Source organism: Lolium perenne, unplaced genomic scaffold, assembly GCF_019359855.2.
Source record: "Lolium perenne isolate Kyuss_39 unplaced genomic scaffold, Kyuss_2.0 unplaced42, whole genome shotgun sequence".
Classification (NCBI taxonomy): domain Eukaryota; kingdom Viridiplantae; phylum Streptophyta; class Magnoliopsida; order Poales; family Poaceae; genus Lolium; species Lolium perenne.
In genome coordinates this window covers 157,641-170,915 of record NW_027249000.1, presented here as the reverse complement: position 1 = coordinate 170,915, position 13,275 = coordinate 157,641, and the positions used below count along the sequence as shown (strand labels likewise).

General features: G+C 45.4%; 1 protein-coding gene across 1 annotated transcript; it reads left to right on the top strand.

The window, feature by feature from the left end:
• The first annotated feature begins 10,488 nt into the window (after positions 1 to 10,488).
• On the top strand, positions 10,489 to 12,563 carry LOC127310820 (uncharacterized). Its single transcript, XM_071824827.1, has 3 exons — positions 10,489 to 10,867; positions 10,926 to 11,683; positions 12,304 to 12,563. The coding sequence occupies exons 1-3, from the start codon at positions 10,489 to 10,491 to the stop codon at positions 12,385 to 12,387; spliced, it is 1,221 nt and encodes a 406-aa protein (XP_071680928.1). The 3' UTR covers positions 12,388 to 12,563.
• Positions 12,564 to 13,275: the final 712 nt, after the last annotated feature.

The following is a 13,275-nucleotide window of genomic DNA, read 5'->3' as shown; positions in this document are numbered from 1 at the left end:
AAAACGAAAAACAATCGCGCCCTATGTATAAAATCGTCGCAGGTGTGCAACATTCCATGGATTGTCGACATCTTTTCCTGAAGTTGGATTTTTGAGCCTATATGCTCCTCCTGGTATCACTTCGGTGATGATGTAGGGTCCCTCCCATGGAGACTCGAGTTTCGAGGGTCTTTTTTGCTTTAGCCGAAGTACCATATCTCCAACGTTAAAGCATCGGTTGCGTATTCGTCGGCTGTGGTAATTCCTCAACGCCTGCTGGTATACCGTGGTTCGGGCTAAAGCAACGTCTCTGGCTTCATCCAGTAGGTCAACAGCATCTTGCAATGCAATGTTGGAGGAAGGTTCTGTGTATGCCGTCACTCGAGGTGCTTCGAATCGAACATCAGCTGGTAGGACTGCCTCGACCCCATGTACCAGAAAGAAAGGAGTGTACTGAGTCGACCTATTCGGCGTGGTACGCAAACTCCAAAGTACTGATGGCAACTCTTCGACCCAAGCTCATGCTGCGCCTGTAAGGCGTTTCTTGAGGCCGTCTCCTATTAGACCGTTGATCCTCTCCACCTGCCTATTAAACGAAACCATCGACTGATGCAAATTTCAACTTTATTCCTCTGTCGTCACAAAATTCTTGGAACTCTTTGGAGTCAAAGTTAGTCCCATTATCTGTGACGATACTGTGAGGTACTCCAAATCGACATGTTATTTCCTTGAAGAATTGGACTGCTGTTGTTGCCTTCTGGTTTCGTACTGGCACTGCTTCGATCCACTTTGTGAATTTATCAACTGCGGCTAGTAAGTACGTGTGTCCCCCAGGCGATGACCTCGGCAGTGGCCCAACTTGATCGAGTCCCCATTGGGCGAACGGCCACGCCAAGGGTATCGGCATTAGATTCGTTGCAGGAGCGTGTGGTTTTGGGGAGAACCGTTGGCAGGGGTCGCACTTCATGACCATATCGCGAGCGTTTGCTGCCCACGTTGGCCAGTAAAATCCTGCCCTGAAGGCTTTTGCTACAAGAGCCCTACTTCCTGCATGATGCCCGCAAGTCCCCTCGTGTATCTCGCGCAGCAATGCCCTTCCGTCGTCAATGGCGATGCACCTTTGGAAGATACCAGATATGCTACGCTTGTAAAGTTCACCATTTACTATGGTGAAAGCTTTCGATCGCCTGACGATTCGTTTTGCTTCTAATGGATCCGCCGGCAGTTCCTGTCTTGCAAGATACGCCAGGAATGGCTTAGTCCATAGCGGTTCGAGGAGGAGGACTTGTGCGGCTGGCGTTTCGTTGGTAACTTGTTGCGGGTTTGGTTCTGCATCCTCGGTCGATGGTTTCAAGGGCGTCAGCGCCTTCTCTTTTATCGATCGCTAAGTAATTACTTCGTAAAATACTCCGTCCGGGATGGGAGAGCACATAGAGCCGATATTCGCTAAGGTGTCGGCTTCCTCGTTGCTGGCTCTGCCGATATGCTTGAGCTCACATCCCTCGAACTTGGCTTCCATATTTTGATACAGCTGCCGATAGGCGACCATGTTGTCACTAACTGCGTCGCACAGATTCATCGACTGTTGTACTACCAAGTTGGAGTCCCCGTAGATTTCCAGGCGAGTCGCTCCGCACGCCTTTGCCATCTTCATTCCGTGTAGCAGTGCTTCGTATTCTGCTTCATTGTTTGTCGGCAGAGAAAAGTTCATACGTAGTATATATTTCATCTTATCTCCTTGTGGTGATATCAGCACCACTCCTGCTGCAGCGCCTGTGCTTCGCTTTGACCCATCGAAATACATTACCCATGATCCCGACATGTCGGGTGCCGCCGGTGTCTGGGATTGGATCCAGTCTGCCACAAAGTCTGGGAGGATTTGAGATTTTATGGCCGTCCGGTTAACGTAAGTTATGTCGTGAGGTGCTATCTCGATGGCCCATTGAGACACTCGACCGGTGGCCTCTGGATTGGTCATTATGTTTTTCAACGGAGCTTCACTCACGACGACGATTGGATGCTCTGTGAAGTAATGCCGCAGTTTGCGGGCTGACCTCCAAACTGCATATGCCAGCTTCTGATGATGAGGGTACCTCTGTCTTGCGGGTGTGAGTACTTCGCTGAGGTAGTAAACGGGCCTTTGTACGCCATGTACTCTTCCTGCCTCTTCTCGTTCGACGACCAAGACGCTGCTGAAGACTTGAACTGTCGCAGCGATGTACATGAGCAGCGTTTCCTTCTCGCGGGGGGTTACAAGGACTGGAGACGTCGACAAGATCCTCTTTAGATTATCGAAGGATTCCTGTGCCTCCTTCGTCCACTCGAACTTTTCCGATTTTTTCATCAAATTGTAGAGGGGCAAAGCTTTTTCTCCTAGCTTGGCAATAAACCTGCTGAGTGCTGCCAAACGTCCTGCCAATTGCTGCACTTGGTGCAGATTCTTTGGCGGCTCCATGTCGAGAATAGCTTTGATTTTCAAAGGATTGGCTTCAATTCCCCTGGCCGAGATGAAGTACCCTAGTACTTGCCCCCTGGTACTCCAAAGAAGCATTTTTTGGGGTTTAACTTGATCTTGTACCTATCCAGGTTATCGAAGGTTTCCCGCAAGTCGTCGACGAGGGTGGCAGCGTGCTTCGTTTTCACTACGATATCGTCAATGTAAACTTCGATGTTACACCCGATCTGCTCACCAAGGCAAGCTTGCATGCAACGTTGGTAAGTTGCTCCCGCATTTTTCAGCCCGAAGGTCATGACGTTGTAACAGAAAACGCCGTGCGGGGTGATGAACGCGGTTAGCTCCTGATCTTCTTTCTTCAATTTGATCTGATTATACCCAGAGTAGGCATCGAGGAAGGAGAGGCGATCGCATCCAGCTGTGGAATCAACTATCTGATCAATCCGAGGCAACGGGAAGTGATCTTTCGGACAGTTCTTGTTAAGGCCGGTGTAGTCGATACACATGCGCAGAGTGGTGGTGTCCTTCTTGGGTACCATGACAGGATTAGCCACTCATTCTGATTCCTTGAGCTCTCGAATGAATCCTGCTTTGCGAAGTCAATTGATCTCTTCGCCAATCGCTCTCTGTTTGGGTTCAGAGAATTGACGCATCGACTGTTGCACTGGTTTGGCTGTCGGGTCAACATTAAGGGCGTGCTCAGCGAGTTCCCTGGGGATACCTAGCATGTCGGATGGTTCCCATGCAAATATCTCCCAGCGCTCACGGAGGAACTCGATGAGCGCGCCTTCCTATGCGATCGCGAGGTCAGCCGATATATTGACCGTTTTCTTCGGGTCATTGGGGTGCACCTGCAGTTTCTTGGCTTCCTTTGTAGCGTCGAACTCGTCGGATCTTACGTTTCGGTTGTCGGCTGGGGGTTGCGTATGATCTACTGCTGCGTCGATTGCGTTGAGTTCCTCCTTGGTGCCGAATTTTGAAGCGATCTTCTGAAACTCCCTATCACAGGTGTCTGACCGAGCAAAACTCCCGTGAACGGTTATTGGGGTCCCGTTGTTGCCTGGCATCTTTAGCTTTAGGTACGCATAATGAGGTACGGCCATAAACTTGGCGAACGCTGGCCTGCCGAGGATGGCATGGTACTGGGATTCCCAGTCGACGACTTCAAACTCGATCTTTTCTTTCCTAAAATTGGTGGGCGTGCCGAAGACTACATCCAACGATGTTTTCCCAAGAGAATAAGCGGGTCGAGTCGGTATAATGCCATGGAATCCTGTATCGGATTCCTTCAACATATCGACTGTTAAACCCATTGCTTTCATTGTGTTGGCAAATAGTAAATTTAGGCCGCTTCCTCCGTCCATGAATACTTTGCTCATGTTATACCCTCCGATCTGTGCCTCAAGGACTAGAGTTGCATGGCCGGGTCTAGGAACGGCTTTCGGGTGATCCGTTCTGTCGAAGGAGATGCTTTGTTCCGACCAGTTGATGAATTCGGGTGTGTCGACCATAGCGACTTCTGCATACTTCACTTCCCGCGAGAATTTCTTGATTTCTCTTTTTGAAAAGCTGGTTTTATGAATCATGCTGACCTGCCCACGCGGCTCTGGGAATACCTCGGCTGGTGCATGCTCGTCCTTCTCCATTGGTTCATATGGCTTCTGCACGTATGGCTCTGGCACGTACGGCTCTGCCCGATAGCTGTAGGATCTCGCTCTCTTCTCCATCATGTGGACTCTTGATATAGCTTCACTCCTGAGGTCATCGCAGAACTGACGGATCTCCAAGAAGTGTCGGCAGTTCCTTAACAGGTGACTGGATTTCTCTCGACCGTCCTTTGGGTCGAAATAGGAGTGGAGATAGCATGGTGCATCGAGTTGCTCCGTGGCCATCAGGTGCGGCGAACGAGCGCGGCCATGGATCGATTGCACGCCCTCCTGTTCCCGTTCGGACTGGCGAGGATGAGGCGCTGCACGTTCTTCTTCTCCATAGCATAATTCCCTTTGCCTTTTCTTCCTTGCTGTCGCGAGGTCAAAACTTCCTCGGCTGTTTCCATGCATGCTCCTGGGCGGAATTCCCGAAGTTGCTGCCAAGGTATCCTCTGCCGAAACCGAGGGCCCAAAATCAGACGTATCTGTCGTTGGAAGACGAAGAAAGCCCTTGGGGTCGATGATAAAGTGGACGCCTCCAAAGGTAGTGGTCATGTTGTCACACGATTTCGTAGGAACTGAGTGCGACGTTTTGAGGTGAGGTACGAACTCGAAAGATCCGCAGCGGATCGAATCCTTCGGGTTTGGGGGTGTTGATGACTCAAGCACGAACGCTGCAGATGTGACTGGTACTGCCGATGCCCTGCCTTGTGCCGACAGGCTTCCCACAGACGGCGCCAATTGTCGAGGGTGCTCCTCGGCAATGCCCTCCGATAGGGGCTTAGGGTTGATGGAATCCTGCAAGCTGACACGAGACATCGGTACACAGACAAGCGGGGAGAGCGATTTACCCAGGTTCGGGGCCCTCGATGAGGTAAAACCCTTACGTCATGCCTGTCTGTTCTTTGATTATGATGAAAACAGGTTACAATGGGGTGCCGAATAGTTCGGCTGTGATCTCGTCGAGATGCTAGTAGCTAGGGTAACCTAGTTCTAAGCTTCTGCTGGCTATTGCTGCTAAGATTGATTGTCTCACTCGGCAGGCCCTCTCCTGGCCTTTATATAGGAGGCCAGGTCTCAAGGGTCCTACCCGAGGACGACTAGGTTTACAGTAGATTAGATCTAATCTTTCCTTGTTTGACCGTTTCCTGATCTTGTCCGCCAAGGAATCTTCTGACGCACCGACCTAGTGGCCCATCTCGCCTTCTGGTAGCTTCATGGGCCTCCAACTTGTCAATATCAGATAGGGCAATACTGGTTACCCGAAGGGTAATGCCCACGTCAGAGTTATTCTGTTTTGATCCTAGGTATGGGATTAAGCACGGGATATGAAATGCATTTCCTGTTAGGATAGGATGCTACCCGCTGATTTTTACTCTACTCCATGTTGGAGAGATGCTTATTGAGGTTGTATATTATCGAACTGTACACTTTTTTTTTTGCTTATTGAGGTTGTATTGTATCTAACTGTACACATATATTTGAGTAATAGCTGAACATGTGATTTTGGTGATGGGCTGAAACCTTCAATGGAACTTGATATATAGTGTTTGATCACTTTCCTGATAAGATTCTACTATAAATTAACCTGATGATGTAACTTCATGTGGGATTTCTTGGTGGCAGTGATAGGTTCAACAGAAATGGAGTAACCTTTTCTTCTTTTCAATCTCCTATGGATGCATGCCTTCCGGTGGTACTCTGTAGTGGATTAGATTTTCTCATGTTCTTGACTATATAGTGTATACTTTGGACATTCACCACAATGCAACATTTTTTCCTCCTGTGGTGTTTGTGCTTGTGCTACTAGTGGGGCGTAGCGATATGGCTTTACATGCATAATAAAACCAGGTCTTTTAGAGGCTTCATGTGGGTATATGTCTTTTTTCCGAATAAATTGACGATTGAAATCATAAAGTATTGATGGTTGAAGATTAGTCTTAGCATTAATCTGGCTTACCACATATTACTAGTTATGTGTTAGAATTGGTCACAAATCTTGTTATGGTGCTGCTAGAGGGATGGCGCGAGAGGGCCGGCCGGGGGCCTTGCCCACGGCCGGTGGCAAGAGGGAAGAGATTTCCTTCTTAATTCTTGCTTGATTAGATTGATACGTTTTCTCTCCTTATATAGAGAGGTTTACTTGACCCCTAAGCAAGCGATCCTTATCTCTAATTAACCCTAAGACTAACGGGCTATACCGCCAGCCCATTACGTACTCTAACAAATATGCTTTAAACTCAACCTCAGTTACATAGAATGGAAGATGTGTTTATCCACAGCTGTCTGCCATGTTCTGAAACCAGGGCTCACTGGAAAAACCAGAAGCATTGTGCTTTACAATTATCATATAAGAGCCTTGATATTTTGTTGACTAAGTCTTTACTTGTGCAGTAATTCAATATTCGGCCTTTCTTTCTTCAGCCAAAATGCTGCTTTCTTTGGACGTCATTTTCTATGTTTTTCTGTCAATTTTCGTAGTCTTATTGTTTAGGTTCGGCCTTTCTTTTTTGTCAGTCTTCCTTTCTTAAATGTCACTTCTTTAGTCACTCGATCTCCGACCTTATTCGGTCAAAATGTTACTTTCTTTGGTTCATTCTTTCTTTATTCCATTTTCTTTAGTCTTTCATTATCAAGTTTCTGAGTGTTTTCAGTCACTAATTCTTCAGCTATTTATGTATTTATTTTCTTCAGTCATTTTTTCTTCTTTCCTCAATCTCTGACCTATGTTTTTTTTAAAGTTTGGAGTCACTTTTTGTTTACTCCATTTTCTCCGGTCTCTAACTATTAAGTATTTCAGTTTTTTAATCACTAATTTCTCAGCTTTCTCAGCTTTTGGTTTACATTTATTTCAGTTCATTTCCTCTTCATTCCATTTATGTTTCTCTGTTTCTTCATGTTTGCATTTTAACACTGTCTCTCTTTCTTCATTTTCGTTCTTTTCAGTTTCTCATAATTTGATTTATTTAGGAATTTTAGTACTTCATTATTTTAGTTCTTGTTCACTTTCCTTTTTAGATTATACTTCTTCATTTCTCCTTACTTACTTTCTTATTTTCTCAGTAACTTATTTTTATTTTCTTAGGTTTTCAACATCATAGTCCATCTTATTAGCTCAGTTTTTTAGTGTTCAGTAATTTTACTATGTTGTCCGTGATGGTTCAGTTTTTTCAGCCTTTATTTTTCAATCTCCGTGTTCTTATTCCCTCTGTCTTCATTCCTCAACGTATTTCAGTCTGAGTTTTTTCTCCTTTACTACTTCATTCGTTCATCTTTTAGTGTTATTTTTTCGGTTTATCTCATATTTTCAGTAATATTTCCTCAGTATACTCAAATAATACTTGTTGAATGCTTTTTTATTTCTTTTCTCTCTGTTTTCAGCCTTTCAGTTCTAAGTTTTTTTAAATTTCATTGATGGTCTGTAGTTTTTCAGTCATCTTCGTTTCTTCATTTAGCCGTCAGCTTAATGTCTTTTAGTCTTCTTCGCTATTTTTCTTATTTTCTCAGCTACTCTCTGCTTGAGCATTGAGGCATTGTCTCTTTTCATTGCCTGAAACTCCCCATTTGCATTCACGACCGGATCCACTCCGACCTACAACCGTAGGCGCTCGTTTCCGTCCGTGTGCCACTTGCACGAATCAGGCGCCAGCAGCAGCCTCTGCACTCCTCCTCGATGCTCTCTCTCTTCGATGCTCTATGTCTCTGTTTATGTCTTTCTCCATATATCTTATGTATCTCTTTGTCTCTTCTCCTTTAGTACTATTTTCTCAGTGCTCTCCATCTCTCAGTTTACTCTTTCGTTTCTAGTTTACTCAGTCATTTCATTCTTCATTTGTCTTAGTCACTACTTCATCTTGCAACTTATTCTCGATGTCAGTTAATTATTTCTCAATTGCTCGGGGTTTTCAGGCATACTTTTCTCTTATAAGGTCAATTGTATTGAAGAGATCCAGTGCTCAATTGTGTGCGCCGATTCAAGTCTTTTCACTCAGTTTCATGCTCCGTCTTTCTCAGTTTATTGGTTCATCTTTTTTGATCAGTTCAATTTGCTTAATTAAACTTACCAGTGTTAAGTAATCTTCAGTTTTTAGTCATTATCTAAGTATTCTTTTCTATAATGACCTTAGTCTTCACCATTTGCTGTCTTTCAGTTTCTCAGATTCTCAGCATTTTATTTATCAGTGATCATTTCCTGGTCAATGCATTTATGAGATGTGGTCATATTTAGTATGTGCGCATTCTTCTGCTTAGCCTTGGTTCACTGTTTTCTGCCCACAGATTCTGTTGTTATTTTGCATAGCTAGATTTTCCTCTCGGCTTTATTATCTTCAGTTATTTAGTCTCGCGTTGCTTCATTTTCATTGTGTCGCTTAAGTTTTCAGTTACGTCAAGTGTCGAGTGGCCTCAGCTCTGTATAGTGTTGATTACATTCAATTATGTCAATTAGTCAACTTACCAATCTTATTTAATGTATAGCCGTTAAGGGATTTACACTTGCCCAAAACCCAGATAGTATTGTGCCACACTGATGGTCGTTTTAATGAAAACTTCTAGCACTATACATCCCATAAGTAGCTAGTCCTTCATCTGGGTAGTGCTCAATTAGAAGCTTTTACAGCAAATCTTTCAGATTTATTTTAGGCTTTTCTTCTAGCTAGTTAGGAAACCTGCAAGGGAACACCGATAAATAAATCTTCAGGAGCAACTTGGCCTGCAATGAAAATTGTAGCAGCTCCCAAATCCGCAGCCACTACCAAATCTGGTATGTGTTACTTGGTTCATCAATTTTTAGTTTACTTTTTCTGGAAGGAGTTTGTCATGTTTGTTTTATTTTACACAAGCACATTGTGTTCTTAAATTTCTCTCTTATTCGGAACTCATTATTATTATTACTAGCGGTAGTGATCACCATATGTTTGATGCCCATGTATTGCACAAATTTCTCACCAATGTGTACATAGACATTGACCATTACTCCCACCTATAGTCCACATAGATTCTATTTCTCTCCCTGTATATGTTCTTTGTTGTTTGAGGCTAAATGTTGTATTTGGTAGGTCACTCCTTCCACCGAGAACAGGACACAGTTTGCAAAACTGTACATGACAAAGCACATCATCCAATGACCTCCAGGACAACGGTTAGTCTCAATCCTAAACTTCATGATTCATATGGTCATATGGTACAACACAAAACAACTCATGCACCTATGTATGTAAATGCTAGTTAGCTTGGTTTCTTCATTTTTTTTTTTTTGCTGAACATTCCTATCTGCATTGGTATCAAAGAGTGGGTTTTGTTCTTCACTTATTTTTTATTGATTGCTGGGAGTAATTTGCATGTAGTGTGTTCCAGGAAAGTGCAGCTAAATAAGAGTGTAGACAATAAGGTCTTAATACAAGTGTCTAGCTCTAGACCTACTTTCAGTTTTGTATTTGCTTGTAGTTTGAATTTGACAGAGCAAAATTCATGTTTTCACATCACATGGAATTCAGGATGATATCTTGGACTGCAGAGAATTTCAAATTGAAGTAGGTCTTCTGTCAAAACCTGCTTGTTCTTCTTATTTGGTGCTTGCACTTCTAGATCTGATTCTTCCCGTCTTTGCCCTCCATTTTTCATGTGGGAGTTCTTGATCTTCATCTTCCAGAGAAGGAACAACATTGTGGCAGTTTTTGCATGGAAGGGGTGGTAGAGAAGGTCGATCAGGTGTTATGGGCTTAAAGTGTTCCATGTTCCAGTTTTGTGTGCTTTGCATGTTCTGGGCATCAGGAAACATGACTTGCGTACACCGCTGCAACGTGGGCTGAGACAGTGAGCCATTGTAACTCATCAACGTGGACTCAAAAGTGAGAATCGCAAACTGAAATCTGTAACGAAGAAAATCTGTCTGTTTCCCATGACTGAAAACAGACACTTTTTGGTTAATTGCATCATTTACATGGAGTTTTTTAGTAGTACAGCTGTCACATTCTGATTGGTTTTGAAAAAGTGTCTGTTCTTCAATTGAAAAACAGACGCCTGTTGTATAGTCACTCCCAAAAAGTATTACAACATTTTTTAACAGGGTCACGCAGGAATTGATTTCTAGTTCTAGAAGCTCGAGAGATTAAAATTTCGAACAGGACTCTCTAGAAGCTCAAGAGATACAGAAATTTAGATTTTCGCACGAGACTCTCGGAGATTTTTCTCAGGGAAAGCAACGTACACGTCAAGGAGCAGGACTCGCACGAGGAAGGAAGGAGTCACGTACGCCTACTCTCCTTCACGCACGCACGAGATCCTTTCCCGGCCGGCCGCATCAGATCAAGCACCGCCGCGCGCGCCTCGCCGGCGGCTTTCCCCTCCGAGCGTCTAGCAAGGCTAGTGTAGCCACCGCAACTAATTCGGCGCGCGGGCGGTCAGATGGCGACCCCGCGCAGCCACAAGCGCCAGGCCGGCGAACCCACTACCCTCATGTCGCTGGGCGACGACATGCTCGCCGAGATCGTAGGCCGCATCACGTCGCTGCCCTCGCTCGCCAGGGCCGCCGTTGCCTGTCGGCGGTTGCGCAACGTCGTCTCCTCCTGTTCCGCTGCCAATTACCGCATTATGGCGCCGGCTCCGCTGCTGTGCTACTTCCTATCGGTTATCGACGGCGACATCCCATCCTTCCACCGCGCGCTAATAGACCGCGATGTCGCTTCCATCCTTCGTAGCGGCGATTTCCTGCTCGCGGGTTTCGAGGCCTACCACTGGCGCCTCATGGACTGCCGCCACGGCCTCCTGCTCCTCGCCAGCGACCGTTGCATGGCCGTGCTCGACCCTGTCGCCAAATCACAATTGCACATACCCCACTGCAGTATGGCCGAGCAACCGCTGCGGCAAGTCGCCGTTCCATTGCTTCCTCCTGGCCGGCGCTCAAGCCGATGCGACGACCGCATTCCGCGTGCTTTGCCTGGAGATCACGGGCGGCGCCGGCAGGGTGCGCCCGCACGTGTACTGCTCGCGCACCGCCAAGTGGCACTCCCACTCGCTCGCTCCCAAAGGCATCAAGCCGCCGCGGAGAGTCGATCCACACTCGAACCACAACCTGCCCATGCACGCAGGCGGCGGGCGCATCTACTGGAGGACCCACGCGGCGGTGCTCACCTCGTTCAACGTCGCCTCCATGGAGTTCTCCCACGTGCCCCTCCCCGACGACCTAAACCACCTGTCGTCCTACGCCCTAGGGGATACGGAGGATGGCACGACTTGCCTCGTAGCCGTCTCAGCCCAGCATCACCAGAAGCTCGACATGCGTGTTTGGTTGCTCAAGGAGGACGCGTCGTCGCCGCCATGGGAGCGGCAGTGGAGGGTGGACGCTTCGGATGAGGTGGATCTGCTGCCCGTCCCGGCGACTCGCAGCCATGTGCGCAAGATCTACGATGTCACCGCCGGTGTCGTGCTGCTCTCCGTGGGCTACAAGCACAACGGCATCCGCTACCTTGCCGTTCGCATCAAGGACACGCTCCGGGAAGGCAACAACACCAAGCGCCACTCACTAATCTTGGCAGACTTCTGCAGCTCCAGTGGATGGCTGCACCCCTACTTCATGGCATGGCCACGCCCTACCCTAAAGGTGCCCTATTTTTTCTTATCAAGCATCTTAATTCTTAGTTGGACTACTCCATGCACATATACTTCTTGCATATATATATAGATATATACTACCTCTATATAAAAGGGGTGTCACAAGTTTTTCTAAATTTAGATGTATCTAGACATACTTTTGTGTATAGATATATCTAAAATTTTTTTGAGAAAAGATATATCTAAATTTAGACGACAAATCTCCGACATTATTTTATGGATCAAGGGAGTATATCTTTTCTACTGATTAATTATTAATTTGAACCAGTTTTAACCTGTATGTTGATTGGGCATGCTTGTTGCCCTTTCTTTCAATTCTAATATTCCGTTTTTCGTAAGCTGGAGTCATAGTGACTAGTGAGTAAGACAAGTAATCTAGCTAGCTGGTATGTAGAGTAGATCTCAAAGCAGCAGTTGGGTATTGCGGGTAACATGTTCCATCACGAGACAAGTAATCAGAGACGGTCATGCATGGATGCCTTCATATTGACCAGCGTGCCAACTAGCGAGCTCAAAGCTTCAATGAAACGATTGGCAGCTCTGAATCAGGGGCACAGTACTACGTAGGATCATGCATTCTAATAATTCTTTGTCATTTGCCATTTTCAGGCTGCAGGTAGCGCTGAGAATGCCTCCAAAAATGAAAGTGAGCAACAAGCTGATGCTGGTTCTAACAAGAAGAAACAAGTCTGATGGATCAAGAAGCTTATGTGTTTAAATCATGTTTGCCTTCTTTAAAGTGGAATTCTAGACAACCTTACAGTAACGACATATTTGCAAGGATCCTTATCCTGTAGAACAAACAGTATTTTTCCTGAGAAAAATTGGATCTACCTGAGAGCTTGCATGAAGAAATTGTTTAATTAGAATGGAGACTTCTAGGATAGATCTATCATAGCAAAGTTCAAATTCTAATGCTAGATATTATCACAATTTTCTCAACGAATAGATAGTTGATTGATGTGTACCGAAGTACTATTGCACAACGGGCAACTTAAGTGGAATCACTGCATGCCATTCTAGTTTATAACGTGCTCTTATTTTCATTCTAGTAAGTTTAGTTATGATTAACAGAGCACATAGAGGATACACGGGGAGAAGATTCTCACCGAAGTAATACTATTGTTAAAACCCTTGGTTTCCTTGCACTGCATCTCTGCAATGGCAAAAAAATTTCTGCATGAATCAAAACTGCATTTTCCTAAGATGAGAACTCGGTCGATACAAATTACCACTTCTCACAGTAGATAAAGCAAAGCTATAATAAAGCATCCCAACAATTACCATGGTCTGCAACATACAAGAAACTCTACGCATGAACTCAGAACTGCTAATCAAGATATCCTAGAGAGATAGCTAGATATCCTGGAGAGGTAGCAATCCAACTACAAGCAGCAAAACGTTGTTGTTTGATACACAGTAGCCCAGCAAGGATGATGCTTCGTTAATTGTCGTCATCTTGTCATTTGCAGCAACTAAATGCGCCGCAAAGCTTGTAGACGAGGGTTCCACCATGTTTTTGGTGTTCCTGCAAGGTTTTCTTTAGCCCCACTAAGATTTGGAATGGTTCCACCTGAAATT

Excerpts from the sequence above, each read along its gene's own strand:
- LOC127310820 (XM_071824827.1), top strand. The coding sequence starts at position 10,489 with ATGGCGACCCCGCGCAGCCACAAGCGCCAGGCCGGCGAACCCACTACC. Across the intron at positions 10,868-10,925 it reads CCTGCTCCTCGCCAGCGACC|TATGGCCGAGCAACCGCTGC; the intron begins GTTGCATGGCCG and ends ACCCCACTGCAG. Across the intron at positions 11,684-12,303 it reads GGCCACGCCCTACCCTAAAG|GCTGCAGGTAGCGCTGAGAA; the intron begins GTGCCCTATTTT and ends TGCCATTTTCAG.